We start from the raw sequence: 15,847 nt of genomic DNA, 5'->3' as shown, positions 1-15,847 counted from the left end.
CCTAGATGTGGGCAACTGCAATTATCATTAACTTCATAGAATCGAAGGTAAATAAGTTGTAGGCTCGAATCCCTAACGCAAGCTAGCTTCAAACATGACCAGCTGATGCTGGTTATATGGGAAACAAAATAGCACACCATTCCGATCGAAGACAGGTCCGGAACATTTATGACACGAATCCCGCGCATATTTTCGCGTTTCAAACACAACACCGATGCCTTCTTTACGGCGACATGGGGTCGTTATGGTGACATTTCATTGATACCAAGGAAGCTTGGATGGCGGGACGCAATATAGAAAGTGTTTTAAGCAGATGTCGATATGTAGAATATGACGCTTACGTTCTTTTCCTAATTATGGTAGCTTGCACTCAGTATTCGATTAAAGCAAGTACTGTCCCTTAAGACGACTTCATTCTGAGGATAGAGGGCTTCCGGTAGATTTTTGCAAGTTTAATAAGGGAACTAGATGCTTATTTGCCATTTCAATTAGTTAGACTGCCCTTTTTGGCAATGTTCAGCTGCCGCATTCAAAAACAAGATGGCGTATTTCGCTACCTGCGCAGGCTGATCTGTCACATCAGATGTTAGCATACGAAAGTGACAACTCACTGTTTCAGGGGATGTAGTTTATCTACCATGTATGTGAATAGAAGATGCTACAAACAAAAACAAAAAGCTGAACTTTTTCTCGCTGATTTTACTGATACAGATAATATCGCAAAAGGAAACATCGTATTTTAGTGCCCGTACAAAGAGAGAAATTACCCCGACATGACACTCCATTCATAGGGATTATACTGCACTTTTCTTGCTGAGAGGCAGTACAGAATAGTGTCACGGTCAATGTCCATGGCGACGGCATCGTTGTACAAGGCTACTACCTGCACATGACAGCACCAGCGTAGCGATGACATAAACTACCACATGAAGCTCATATCGGAGAAGAAAACAATCTTAGCACAGATTGAAAGCACAAATGAAATGATATGTAAATAGAGTTAATGAAAAAAAAAAACCTGTATTTATGCCCTTCAAGAAACCGGAGAGCATCATCTTCACTATTTAAAGAAATTTTAAAGAGAGACCGCATTGTAGCTTTCTATTTTCCCGCTGTTTCCAGGACGTACAGAAGTGCCGGTATTATCCTCCCATGAGGTCTAACGAAATGCCACAAGATTAGTTGTCAACCGAGACTCAACCCTGAAATGGTGTGGCAGTCAGCCAAATCGATCGGAATTTTTACGTCTAAGTGTATAACTCTGCTTTCACCTGCAAAAACATAATTTGACAGTCCGATAAGGTTTATATTCATTTCACAGGTTATGGAGTCCCGCTGTATCAGTCTATGTTGTGTGTCAAAATATTTATAAGGGGTATACGGGGCAAATAATCATAAGGAAATCAGACTGCATTTGTGTAATACAATTTCTACCTTCTAGGCCTTATTTTGTACAGAGCATAAAAAATATTGCCAATCGAAACTTGGTTTTTGCAAAAAGTGGATTATGTCATATGTGTATATTGTTGCGAAGAAGAAGACCGGCGGTAGTGCGAGAGGAGCCCTCGTGCTAGGCCAGCCAATAAATCAACATTCACCTTGTCACCATGTTGTGTCGTTCTCTTGCTTGTCACCACGTAATATTTTGGTTGGAGGTGCGGCGTACGTCATCCCCATCCTCCCCGTGGAGCATCGACGTCATCCTTACGCCGGGACCATCGACAGAGAGCCCTGGGATATCGCAGTGCAGTTTCGCCCCAGCCTTTCCCTCCCACACCCGGCCAAACACCACCGCCCAGTCCCCAGTCCAGATCTGAAGACAAGGCGCACACATGAACTGTCCAGAGACTAGATCAGAGCAAAGACCGGACGGACAAGAACAACCGAAAGACAAGAACACGCTACCCCCGCCCCACCCAGCCGCCCGACGCGACATCGAGCCATTGCTTTGGTGCTTTGGTGCTTTGGTTGCGTACGCTGAAGAGCTCCAGGGGGAGGCGGATCACCCAAGCATCATCGTGGTCATTGTCATCGCGGTGACAAGCGCATCATTCTCTTGTATCGTTTCTTGAACATCTACACCGTCACGTCAACATCAACTTCAACGAAACTATCGGGACGATCGCTCGGTGGCCCCGGGAAGTGTTTCGAAGAAGAAGATCGGCAATGGCGCGAGAAGAGCCATCGCGCTTGGTCAGGCATTAAATCATCCTTTACCATGTCACTATGTTGTGCCGTACTCTTGCTTATCACCATGTCACAATGTTTTCAGGGGCTACAAAATTACGCAGTGTACTCGGTTTCGCTCACGTGTACTGAGCAGCATTCCTAGAATTGTGAGCTTCGGTCAAAACTTTGTTCGCGCACATCTAAAACAGCCTTCGTGACATAGATTGTGCAATCTAAAGGGCATCTATTTTGTACAAATGAATCTGGATAGAACAATTCCTTATAGAGTGAGATGGATCAACTGGATCTAAATGATCCGAGTCCACTTTGCCACTAACTTCAAAGTCAATTTGTCCTCAAAAACTAGCTATTCCACTTTCACATTCCGTTGTTCGGTAATTTCAAAACATATACATATATCGTTTTATGATTAGCGCAGACCATATACGCTCGCAATGCGCCTATGTTTCATTCTATTCGTGAAGAATAAACTTTGCAGCACCTTTGAGCCTCTCCACAAGTTTACACAGTAGCGCCAGCGCACACGGTCTTTTGACCTCGTCAGATATTGGCACTAAGGTTCTGGAATCTACATTGAGAAAGCGCTAAACATCTTCTGTTCATGGGACATGAGGAAAAGGAAATTGCGTGATCTCTCTCGGTTATCATCTGCGCTTACAATGAACGGCATACCATTGGCAGTACGTATTTTGTCAGTTGGAATCAATATTGCACAATACCCTTAAATAGGTTAACAAATATAAGCTAAGTGGGATCAAAAATGGCATAATGTTACCCTGAATGATGACGAGATAATGAATCGGTCCCTTTTGATATCAAGTAACCTGCGTGTTTACCCGGAAAATTTGTCAAAACTGATTTACGGACGTGGCGACAGCTTTTTGTAAAATTTATATTTATTTTTCATGTATTTACACAACACGTTTCCGAGGGGGAGGGAAAAAAAGCAAGGGTCTGCGGCTCGAGCGGCTCACTCACCCTGGACTACATTGCTAGCAGCCAAGCCATAAAACCTGTTTACTAAAAAAGAGGATTTTTGATAGCACACGCCATCATATCTTACCTTATCTGATCCCCAACATATCACAAGAAACAAAAGTTACGTAATAACACAAATTAAGACGCATTGCTTTTGCAGATTGTGAAAAATTTACACATACACGAAATAGACAGAAAGAAAAAATTGGCAAAGGCTTAGCTTGGTTAAGCCCGGTAGATTGCGAAAGCAATAGCCATGGCTACGCCCAGTTTCAGCTAACGTTCGGCTGGTGGTGGTGCTTCTGGATAAGCTTGTTATGGCTAGACTGTGGTGGTTATACAATGATTCACTCTGGATACGATATGGCGTCACGTCTTCGGCGCGTCTCTTCCTTTGGCATTCATTTTCCTTAATACGCGAGGGATTTTCCTTCTCAAGCCGCTCATGTCGTTGTTCCTGGGCTTCCTGGGCACGTCGCAGTCGTTTCGTCAAGTTCCAACGTTCATCCCTGTTGAGACTACACCTGGCTCCTGCATCACTGTCCATAGCATTGAGCGAATCAGTAACATCCGTCACATCTTCCACTGTTTCCACTGAAGAGCTTGCACGTCCACGCAAAGCTGCATACTGAGAACGCTTCTTAGAAAGTATTCTTTCGCGCTGTTCCTCCGTCTCTGTAGCTCGCTGCTGTCTTTTACGCTCATTGCGATGAGCTTCCATAGCGATAGGTGGCATCGTTGAAGCAGATGTTAAACCGCCGGCGGAGGCACCGCCACTACTCGCAGACGGCACGAGATGGTCACCCAGCTCTTCGGCGTCACACCGAAGAGCTGTTGCGTCACAACACCTGTTGCGCTCCTGGCGGACAGCGCGGGAGTTAGGCCGCCGGTAGTGGCACCGCCGCTACTCGTAGACGGCGCGAGATGGTCGCCCAGCTCTTCGGCGTGACGTCACACAGAGGTCAAGCGAAAGGTCAATGGTGGCACCGCCACGGTACGGCAAAGGCTTAAAAGTGCAAGTAGTATTGCTTTCGCAATAAAACATAGTCATAACCCAGGATACAAGAGAGTGCGTGGTACAGAAGCATTATTCTGAAAAATCAAAGAAAAATAAATTCTTTATGTGTTTTATACAAGAGGTTGACAATATCTTCATTATATTACATTTGAATACACGTGATGTGCATTAAAATTTTAGCATCACTTTAGAGTTGTCTTCCGAGCAACCTGTATACGAGTCACGTAAAACGCGTTCGCTAGATGTTTAAACAGTGCGCGATAGCTTAGTCTTTTTCAGTCACCGCTTACAGCCTAAAAGGTGTGACGCGTAAGCATAGAATAGCAGCCCACTTATAAGACCTCGCTTTTAACCAAGTCCTATCAACGTGCCTACGTGGCATAGAGGTAAAAAGAATGCAAGGGTCCTGGTAGCTTTAATTCTGATATCATCCTCCCGTGTGAAATGAGAAACAATACGTTCAGACATGGTGGTAGCGCACAAGAAAGACACACAAGACTTGCGTGCGTCCTCTCTATCTACCTGCAGTGTGTATTTCTTGTGCGCTAGCACGATGTCTGAATTTGTTCACCAACTAGCCTAATTACGAGCATTGAGAGCCAAGGTTTGGCAGCTCCCGCCAAACGTAATTTCAGGCAACCGTATGTCAAGTTAGTGCTTGGTCATGTCAGCTGCCAGCTACCGCCTGCCAGTGACATGCTTGTGATTTTATTACGAAGCAATACTACGCCAGGTCGCATAGTCCCTGGAAGGGCCATGTTTGGCATTGAACAGCGGTGAAGAAAACGAAGAAGACAATGAAGAAGAAGACGACGAAGAAGACGAAGAGGACTAAGACGAAGAAGAAGACGAACAAGAACTAGACGACGAAGAAGAAGGCGAACAAGATGAAGAATGCTCCGTCTTCTGCAGCTAATGCTCTCGCCCCACATTCGGTTCAGCATGATACCCTTGAAGGATGAGCTTAAGTGTCCCCAAAAATATAGCGCCTTACACTGATAAGGCGTGATAGGGGAATAATGTAGCAGGTAAAAGAAGCTTCCGCCGTTGCTATCACGATTCAACTAGGGTTAACCAGAGTTAAAGCAAAACAAATTTTTTTCTCACACCGCCAACGCCCACACCAACGCCAAAATGTCGCTCAAATGGCCTTTAAAACTATCCCGTTACCGTATTATATCCTCCCCTAAAATTCTTTATTCACTCACTTTAGAAACGTCCGCAGCCTCGTGGTGCAGTTTGTGTGGTTCTCTAGATCCTTTCGCAACTACATGTAAGATAAAAAGTGTACCAAGCAGCACAGCAAGAAATGCTTCAACACAGGTTTAAATAATTCTTAAAGAATTCTAGTGTCCAAATACCTCTTTCTAGCCTAATGTATGAACTTTGGATTAGGTGAAAGACAGCAACATTTGGTACGGCTAAGCTCTATTGGCCCCTTTGGTTCTGCTGTGTGTGCTCTAGATGCTGCCTGTATATTACTGTACGTTTTGGTTCATACGCGTCTCTTATGCCAAGAGCTATAATATTTACTCTTGTCACAGAAAATAACGGCGTACGTACGGCTACGCAGGCGAAAATATCGTAGCGATGTGTACGGCAGTTACAAAATGAAAGACGTGCACCTAGTAGAAGTATGAGGTTTTTTACATGGCAATCATGTGCCGCTCAAAAGAAAGCTCTACCTATTTTAGAAAGTAAGAAAGTTCACAGCCTAACCACTGAAGAGCTAGAGCGAGTTACCGCGTAACACATGGTGTGAACACAGGTTGTATAAGTGTTGTGTTATAAAGGACACAGTGGAGACTAGGTGATGAATAATGTGGTTATCTCTGTAAAGCAAGTATATCAAAGGTATATGTTTTCAAATAAAAGTAATCGAACAAACTAAACCTAAGGACATAATGTGTTCTAATTAGATAACTAATTGCCTCCTCAGCTAAACATTACTACAGCTCCCAAGTGTGTAGTAATAATTTCCATAGTAGCACACACACACGCACATGAAAGGTATCAACGATCACTCATGGACCAATGAGGGCATAGGTGAAAGAATCTTGCATGGTGTACTCACGCTGCGTATTGATTAATGTTACTATATTGCATAAAGAGAGGCTTGTGCATCAGTATACGCACCTTTGAGAATGAAAATTCAGTTGCAAGTATGCCCTTTCTGTCTGGTGTCGTGTAATATTTGATCCCATTTGTCTGTTTTGTCTAGTTACCGCATTGCCTTAATTACTAGCTGCAATGAATTTAAATTTCTTTTAAACAGACGCATGATGCGCACATGCTTTCTCCTGTTAAAGATGTGTAGTCACAACACGTCGACATAAAAATCTTCTTTTAAATGTATTCTATACATTGAGTTAAAGAAGCCACGCTCCGAATGGTGGCCAGTTTATTGTTTGTTTCGGCCAGTTCCCGACCCTTTTCAGAAACTTGCGAGCGTTATACTAGCTACCTTAGTGATAAGGACTAAGGTGAGCGCTCGCCCATGGAAAGGAAACAAGGGCTGCTCACAGAAACGTGGCCTGGGAAATAATTAGTGTAGGGCAAATAGTTAACTCGTTATCGCTTGAGCAACAACTCGAAGTGTAGAAATTTTCTACCTTATTCCTTTTAATCACCTAGCATTTAGTAAAGCATTTTTCTATAGAAAACGATGTCTCGCAAAAGAACGAAAGTTTCCCTTTTACACCGGTGCCAGTTCAAAGTTGCCACATTCGGGTCAGATAAAGCAATCCATTTTGGTCTGAAGCTCTCATTCTGTTGAAGCATTTTTTGCGCGATGGGTGACATATTGAGAGTAGCAGTTGGTCGCTTCCTTATAAAGTAAGTAAACAAAGCTACCAATATCAAATCCGATGGCAGCAACGCACCTGACCACTTTCCAATTCGATCTACACATTTTTCATATCTTACTTGCTTTGAGGTTGTTAGGGCTCACATTATTTTTTAAATCTTTAAATTTAACGTGGGACGCTTTTTATCCTTTCAGTCGTTTGGTTTTTCGGAGCGCGGTTTATTACACTGGAAAAATAGTATTTCAAAATCCACAGATAATCATCGTCTAAGACACTATGCGGCACTGAGATTCAGCTCTGCCATAAACTTTGCTCTGTGGGGTGGTGATTGGTCACTCTGCCATGGGCGTGTGCCTTCCAATCTTTGACTACGTAGTCCCAGTGTTGCCACTGGATATACTCCTGGATGGTCAATGAAGGTGTGCTATGAGCATGGAGGTGTCTGTCGTAGTTTTTATTAGCATTTATTTAGCTTCTTATCTTTCGAATTCAAGCTGGATTGAAAAAGCCTGCTTTCATTCCTTTATGACTACTGTTCTGAGGGAATCATATGCCACTCTGAAGAAACAAAGCCCCAAGTCGAGACACCGTTATACCTTGTAATGTTTTAGGACTCTGCTAATTAAATCAATTTTTTTTTCAAGCAATTTTCACTTGTGCAAATATTGGGATTCGAATTTATCTTACACACTTTTGTGATTATAAGAGATGTTTAGCAACCAAGTACATACCCTTGCGTTCTGCCCCCTTTGTTAATCATCCGCAGATCACTTGCTTCGGACCCATTTTAAGAAATGTGTTGACAAGGAATACTCTACCACGAGTCTTGGGAACAAATCGAAGAATAAGGAATGTGTGCTGAAAACCGAACAAGGCCTCTTAGCACAACTTTCTGAGCCATGTCCGCAAAGAGCAACGGCGAACGACTACTTATGAAGTTATTAAAAAAAATTATTTCTTGATTTCGCGCACAACCAGCCTTATTTTGTATATACCCAAGTAGCACAAAGTGGGCTATGACGTGGGGGCCCGCGTTGGGCCCGTGAGGGCAGCCCATACGGGCCCCATGCGGGATTTGCAACACGTACCCAGAGGGGCCCCGCGTGGGCTGCCCAATTTCGCCGCGATCGGTCCCAAGCTGTATCCGCGTGGGCAGCCCAAATAGGGCTGCCAGCATTCAGCCCAGGTAGACGAATGTGGGCAGCACACCAGAACCAATAATAGGCCCCACGTTTGTGCAGGCAGTGACATCCCATTGATCAAGGTTTTAATTTTTAGGTCCATTAATCCCTCCAATACTAGAATTGTTCAGGCGCGGGATTTGCGAAAGTCAGTCCGTTTCGGGCTGACTCACGTGCTGCCCTCATGGGTTGAATCGGGTATTTTCAGGCCTTCCCAAGTTCCAGTAATCAAGTGTGAAACATTAAGCACTATTTTTTTTATTGTATGCTACACTCAGTAACATGAGAGAAATATATTCCCAACACTACAATAATGTGGGCTGGCCCACATCACCCCAACACGTTGGTCTGAATATTTATTTCAGTGCTGCGTGCAGAATAGTAATGCCGTAAGAAACATTTGGAGGTCGTTCAGTACATACTCGTAAAGCGGAACAGTTACTGTTGCATATTTTCTGTCGATACTGCATAATTAACGTAGTTTGTAGAGTAAACATAGTCTTTATTCATTGCATAGATATGCTTAGGACAGTTATGTGAAACCTCCAGAAGAGGCAATTAGTGGCCAGTATAACATGATTTACATAAATAAAATGGTGCCTTAAAGATAGGGTGGAGACGTTTCAGAGCGGTATGCCCGCCTACGGCCAATTTGGGGCCCACTGCGGCCTTTCATGGGCCGCCCCAATTGGGCTGACCTTATTTTTACCGCATGGACTACGAATATATATGTTGCATTTTCCCGCAAGTACCCCAAGAAATACCGTGTTGGCAGCGTGGTGGTGTGCTCGCTTTTCAGCCCGGCCGCAAACCATGTGGAACCTATTCGGTTTTGCGTGGGCAGCCCCAATCGAACTAGCCCGTCATATATTTGCTTTAGGCCCACATTTGCATCGCATCTGCCCTAAATTGCTCCGCAAGAGACCGATGCGGGCAGAAGCGGGAAGGAGTACTTGCCTGCCCCGCTAACAGCCATGCGGAAATTAGCTAGGTTTTTGGTGGGCAGCCCTATTTGGGGCAGCCCAGGAATTTTCTGCATGAATTCCACATTTTCGTCTGACCTTCCCTCATGTACCCCTCAAGGGTTCCATGTAGATAATGTGCGGCCATACCCGTATGTAGCCCCGCCGCGGCCCATGCGGGACCTATTCGGCTTTTGAGTGGGCAGCCCCAATTAGATTAGCCCAGGCATTTCCTACACAGAGCCCAAATTTTATTTGCATCGGCCGTAAAATTTCCAAACGGGACCCTTGAGGGCCAGATGTGGGAATATGTAATCAGTTAGCCCTTTCCGCGCCTATATGATGCCCAGATGGGAAAAGCAGGGGCAAGCCCAAATTGGGCTTGCCCGCTTGATCCCTAAAGGGGGCCCTCATGGGTGTTATTGTGGTTACCCAAGCCCAACTTTCCCATACGGGCCCCAGGTGGGCCACGTAATGTGTGCTACTTGGGTAATCTCTACCTGAAGCACTCCCAGCGGTTCATTTTATCGGTCACCTCTACGCTTACTTTTCACTTCTGTTCTCGCAACGTGATGTGAGTACTAACAAGTAAATGACTTTACGAGCACGTTTTATTCTTCCACAATGTCCAGAATCGAAAAACCACTCCTAACTTTGCTAAGGTAATGCGAGGAGTGCGCGCCATGCGATCGCTCATAGGGAAAGAAACAAAACCTGGCTAGCGAAACTAGGCTCCAGCTGGAGGCACATTTCCGCAATATTGTTGATGTCAAGCTTTAGGAAGAGCAAAAGGGCAGATTGATTTAGACTCATTGTGTGTTTTTTGACACCTGTACGAAATGATAAAAAATCAATTGCCTCTGAGTGGACAGCCTAGTGCAGCGTATCTAACCAATATACAAGCAAGCGATGCCACAGTCACACCTGCACACACACAACTTAAAAGTATACCTCGTCATGGTGACTTAGAAGTATGCCGCTGAACAGCTCAAATCCAAGGATGCGGTTTGTTTCCTCCATGCGGCGGCAGCTTTTCAGTCGGTTCAGACGGAAAGCCGGGTGCATTTCCACACTTCGATATCAGCTCACGTTAAATAGGCCCTGGTAGTCCAAATTTCCAGAGTCCTTGGCTAGGGCTTCCCGCCTAGTCTGAGTCCTTTTGGGCAGTTTGCCTTAAAAGCCTAAACATATCTGTGTATCGAATGTCCGAGCTTTTAAAAAGAAAGAGTGCCGTAGCAAAGTCCAACAACTGAGGGCTATGGGGCTTCTGCCTAGTCAGCAGCAATTCTTTTTCAAGAGTTTAAAAATTAGTACTGAATATTCGCCTCACTATGTAAATATTGACAACAGAAAAGAACTGTACTAGCGAATGCACCAAACAGTTTCAAAAGGGGGCTAGCTTCGATGCTTTTGTAAACTCATATTGTAGGTAAATATTTCAAAGCGATAAAGGAAAGCTCTCATATGACCAGCTTTCCGCTTATATGTATGTCCCAGTCGGCGGGGAATGCTTCACAGCGAGGAGGGTGGGAGGGGGATAGGGGGGCAGGGGGGGAGGGGATTTATATACTTTTGGTGCTGCGGCATGGCAAAGCCGGGCTTTAATGGCAACGCCGATATTGCTATTAAAATATGTCCCGAAAAATCTCTTTTGTTGTCGAAATCTTTTTTCGGACACCTGCGCAAGCAATTTTGGAATATTTAAATACTGATTAAAGCAGTTGAGTGAAAGTGTGGTACATTTATCTGTTATGCCGTCTCTCTCGAGGTTCTCTGACGGGGGACTGTCCTTTGCAGAGATGCGATTTGACTCAGTCAGGCGAAAATGCCGTTCACTCTTGTCGATTGAGGTGATAAGTGTAAGATGTTTTAAGTCTAATGAAGAAACAGAATTTTCAGATTGGATGTCTTTTGCTTTTCTAAGCATAAAATAAAATACTACAATTAGTTAAATTTCTAGCACTTTGAAATAAAAATATGTAAGCATGAGAGATTATTTTTGTCCAGTGTTCATAAGCACTGGCCATGATTTAAAGGCCTTCTCTAGCCATCAGATATAATTGTGAGGTTCTTTTCTTTAGATCTTCTGGCCACCTTATTCTGTAGCTCATTCCGAGACAGTAATCTAAATAGACGACCAGACTGACCAAGCTAACAACGAATACTTTTATGTACACATGGACGGGACGAGAGTAGAACGATCAAGTGGGTCAAAGACTTAACACTAAGTTATCTACAGTCACCAGTTAGTTCGTTGGGTGGAGAAGCCGGTGCAGACGCTCCGGGTAGTCAGAGTTCTGCAGGGCCGGTGCAGTAGGGCCTCGATAAGCCCAGCGGAAGGCTAGGCCACCGGACGGGGCCCAGTAGAGGCAAGAGGCCTCGAGTGGCGTTTCCACGGCAGATGCGTTGGGCCTCCCCGACGTGCCTGGGCTCAGCACGGCGCCGAACGCTCGTGCCAGTGAAGAAGAGCTGGCGCTGTGGCACTCCCAGGCCCGAACACCGTTCCGAGTTTCGTGGACGACCGGAGAACAGGACAGGATACAGCCGGCAGGCCCCAGGTCTGGATCCCCGGGTGAGGCCTGGCAGAAGACGCACCACTCCGAGCTCCTTGGACAGCCGATCGGCTCCGCTGCTCGCCTGTTCTCCCCTGCTCGTGCCTCGCGCTCCTCGAGCCAACCTCCACGTTTTCCTCTTCTTCTTTCTCCTCCTTCTTTCTTCGAATTATCATATGTTCTTCACAATAATAACATAGTAGTTAATAAACAGAAGGTAATCTCTTACTTTAGGTGTGTCTCTTGGTTACATTGGTCCCTATTCGCAAAAATATTTCTTTTCTATTTCTTCTGCATGAATTCTAATAACGTTTATTTTAAACACGCATCATTTTGAAGACCCTTGCTTCAGATTACCTTGATATATTCAAGATGGTAACCCCGAAAAAGTTCCAGCAAAAATACGTGACCACTAAACATCAAAGCAGCGAATGATAACAACGCTGATACAAACATTTCCAAAACAAAACGCAGCCTAGGAAACAGCGTGACATGAAGCAAACTGATTGACAACGAGAATTTGAGACAGTGGCTCACTACTCAATCATCATATCTAAAGAAATTTAGCAACATGCTAGCGGAAAGATTTAGAATCCCATTATTTACAAGCAGCACTGGGAATCAAACCCCGAACCACCTGCATAGAATGGCGAAACCTTGTCTAGACTCCAGAACACTTCACCGGACTGGAGGAGCATTATTGCAGGAGTGACAGTCGGCGCGATTCGAGAAAGTGCGTTGAAACAAACCAATTCTCACAGGCGCCCGGCCGGGGTGGTGCAGTGGTTGGGTTGTTGTTGTTGTGGCTGTAGGAATAAAGAAAAGAAAATGTACGGGCCTGCTACTGGCTCTGTAGCTGAGCCACCTCCGCTGCCTCGTGCAGACAGAAGACAAAATAGAGAAGAAAGAAAAGGATGAGGGAGAGAAAGACGCGCGCCGCAACAACAGCCATCGTCCACCACCGAAACGGTGGCGGGTGCAACGACGGCCTACAACAGATAAAAAAATTCTGCGGAAAGAAGATAAAATAGGCAACAAGAAAGAAAAGAAGAGGGAGAGAAAGACGCGCGCCGCAACAGCTGTCGTTCACCACCACCGAAGCGATGGCGGGTGCAATGACGGCCTACAGCAAACATCAGTGGCTGGCTAGCCCCCGCCGCAAGCTGCGTTGACCTACCGTCCCAGCCCAGTAGGGCAAGGAACTGCCACCCTTCACCACCTCTCCATTGCCAGGTGCAGTGCCAAGACGCCCGACTACAGTGCTGGAGTGCCCGGGTTCGAACCAGACCTCGGCGGTTGCGTTTCGATGGAGGCGAAACGAAGAGGCGTCCGTGTACTGTGCGATGTCAGCGCATGTTAAAGATCCCCAAGTGGTCGAAATTACTTCGTAGCCCTCGACTATGGCTCCTCTTTCTCTCTTTACAATTTCACTTCCACCTTGCTCCCTTCCCTTACGGCGCGGTTGAGGTGTCCACAGAAAATAATTAGTGAGACAGTTACCGCGCCTTTCCCTTCCTATAAATCAACCAATCAATCAGTTCTCACATGCAGACCTCGGGCCAGAGACCACTGCTCCCCGTGTTCGGCGCTGGCGCCCGAATTTGGCTAAATGACACTTTGTCACATCGGCAAAATAATTGGTCCTGTTGTCGTTCGTAAAGCCACAGATTACAGTTTTCACTTCATGAGATTCAGTGAAGAAAAATACGGTTGCAATAAATGGAAAAAAATATGTAGCATACATGAAAAAGGTTCTCTTACTGGGCGTATTCTGAAACCTTTTTAAATATCATTTCTCTTTTTAACAGCTCTTTGCGAACGTTCGCTCTAGGTAAATAGCAACGTATGAATGCAATGGCTCGTTTCGAATACAGCAGACCATCGTAACCATATTTACCAAGGAGGATGTAGTCTGAGGTTGGTTAGTGGGGCATGATGAAAATTCAAAACCGTGAAAAGAGACGGTATATAGGCAGGCAACAACAGCACTAACAACTGAACATCTTCTAAAGGAACACTATGGCTCATAGAGATCAACCTTTAGAAGCAAATGTCAATTACACATCAGTTAGATAATAATTAGTCTCTTAACCAATAATTGAATTGCGGCCGGTGTGGAATACTTCATCTTTATTACGCATCTTATAAGAATTATGCCCCGTGGCACTTTGCTAAAGTTGCTGGACTTCTTCTGAAAAAAGTTGTGAAAATGCCTTTGTCTCCTACTAGCCTCGGCGAAATTATTATATATGGAATATAAAAAGATATAAAACATAGCCTGCGTTAATTCGTTTTGCAATCAAAAATGCAGTGCCTCATTGAAGACAACGGCAAGAGAGGTTAGTCCACTAGCTACGCACGCGCATCATAGTCCACTTTCGGGTCAAACCAGGCACCCCTTGAATGGGAAGTATGGTGGACACGCATACAAACATTCTTAAACAGCGCAAAAGAACAGGGACGAGATAACAAAACGTACAACACGAGCGCTCGTGTTGTACGTTTTGTTCTCTCGTCCCTGTTCTTTTGCGCTGTTTTAGAATGTATACATACCAACTCGCCCAGGCTTCTATTTTGACGCATACAAAACACTGCCGACAGAACTTTCTAATCACAGAAGACATTCTGTGTGGTTTACATGCCTGACCGTGAACTAACAATTAATCTTTATAGAATATTAGCACGTTAAACAATATAACACAAAAATATGTTGTACTAATAGGTTGCGTAAACGTAGTCAATAAACATTACAAGAGTCCAAAGAAGTAATACACAAATGAAAAGCGTTTGACGTTGCCAATTAACAAAAAAAATGAAACAGTACAAATGACTTAGAAACTATTTTTATATTTTTGACGTTGGTCTAAGGTTTCTTCCAGTGAGCATCAATGAGCGTAATGGACTTATTGCTTTGCTTAAATAACACGCATGCGCAGTATGATGCGCAGTTTGGTTGAAAAAACCACACAGACCTGTCAAAATGTGTTTCTTGAATTTGTGAAGGACAATCGTAGAAGGTGGGGTGACGTCCGTTCTTTGTGACCGCCATTTCATTGTACGGCGTTCTTAGAGGCCGGGTAGGACATTATCGTATAAGAACACTTTGCTCATAACAGTAGTTGTGCGTACTACCCGGTTCGCGCTTTGTAAATATGCGGCGTCATAATCCCCAAATTTTAGAGACGTGGCTTCACATACTTTAACAGTCTGCCAATGCAGCTATTATGACTACATTTAGCGCTTGTATATATCCTTTAGGTATGAGTAAAAGATGTAATTTTTGAGAAGTAAATGCCAGCTTAACTGCATTTCTCTACACCCTGTAAGCAGTTACAATAGGAGGTGTGTAATTTTTCTAACCAGTGACAAACATTCCATGTATCTACGGTACTACCATGCTTCTGAATATAGATCAGCAAATCAGCCACTTTGATTTTAAGACTCTGCTGTGATTTTTATAGTCCAAGCCGTCCACATCACATGACCACATTTTATAGTTTTTGCACTAAACAAGTGTGATTACAGAACGTCACAATCTTTAGTGTCACTTGTTTCAAATACGAGATTTTGATATACGCCAACCGCACGAGTTGTCCAGCTTGCGCTTTTGAGGTGGACAGAACTGCACAACAATTTATGAGAGTTCTTAGGAAGCCTTGTAACGCCCCAAAACTCCACGTCGCGTTTTCTATATGATTGACTCAGCTTCTATACGTGGTGTGGCTAAAGTACGGCATGGCGGATGAGGCGGGATTAGTGCAGCTGCCTTAACGTGCGTCTGTAGAAGCGAGGGTGCTCCTTCGCTACATGGAGAATGCTCTTTGACGAGATTTGGCTTTTAGATAAACCGCAGTCTGCCATTACAGTTAAAATAGAGGATATGCGCTTGAGGTTTCCCTCATGATAGGCTGAAAAAAAAAATTAATATCGTATCCACGGAGTCACTATCCCAAAACCTCCTCAAAAATCTCTTGCATTTAGTCGTCGTCCTCCTTTTAAGAGAGTATGTGTATTTTGCGTGTTCTACTCATAAAATATTTGTATAACAGTAAGAATATTTCTGCAGTGACATTGCAAGAGAACATAAGCTATTCTTCGAAACAGTAAGAAAAGGGCAACTTCAACTTAACCGAAGAGCCGAAATCAGCTTCAGATATAG

General features: G+C 44.4%; 1 protein-coding gene across 5 annotated transcripts in view; it reads right to left on the bottom strand.

Annotated features, from left to right (window-relative positions):
- LOC146208705 (uncharacterized) overlaps window positions 1-15,847 on the bottom strand; it is a 99,621-nt gene that overhangs the window by 57,425 nt on the left and 26,349 nt on the right. For 3 of the 5 annotated variants that reach the window (XR_014705407.1, XM_084595928.1, XM_084595929.1), the window contains one exon: window positions 768-883. Coding sequence is in view for 4 of the 5 variants with exons in the window: in XM_084595928.1 (XP_084452054.1) it covers window positions 768-853 (86 nt within the window). In the remaining variant the exon portion in view is untranslated. Of the gene's footprint in view, window positions 1-767; window positions 884-7,724; window positions 7,859-11,286; window positions 11,870-12,437; window positions 12,495-15,847 lie in introns of those variants that run through there. The other 2 variants (XM_084595930.1, XM_084595927.1) reach the window with 2 other exon arrangements.

The sequence above is a fragment of the Amblyomma maculatum genome, chromosome 1 (genome assembly GCF_055883805.1).
Source record: "Amblyomma maculatum isolate TAMU_Amacu chromosome 1, ASM5588380v1, whole genome shotgun sequence".
Taxonomy (NCBI): Eukaryota; Metazoa; Arthropoda; class Arachnida; order Ixodida; family Ixodidae; genus Amblyomma; species Amblyomma maculatum.
Note: the sequence above shows the minus strand (reverse complement) of the source record. Positions and strands in the feature narration are given on the sequence as shown.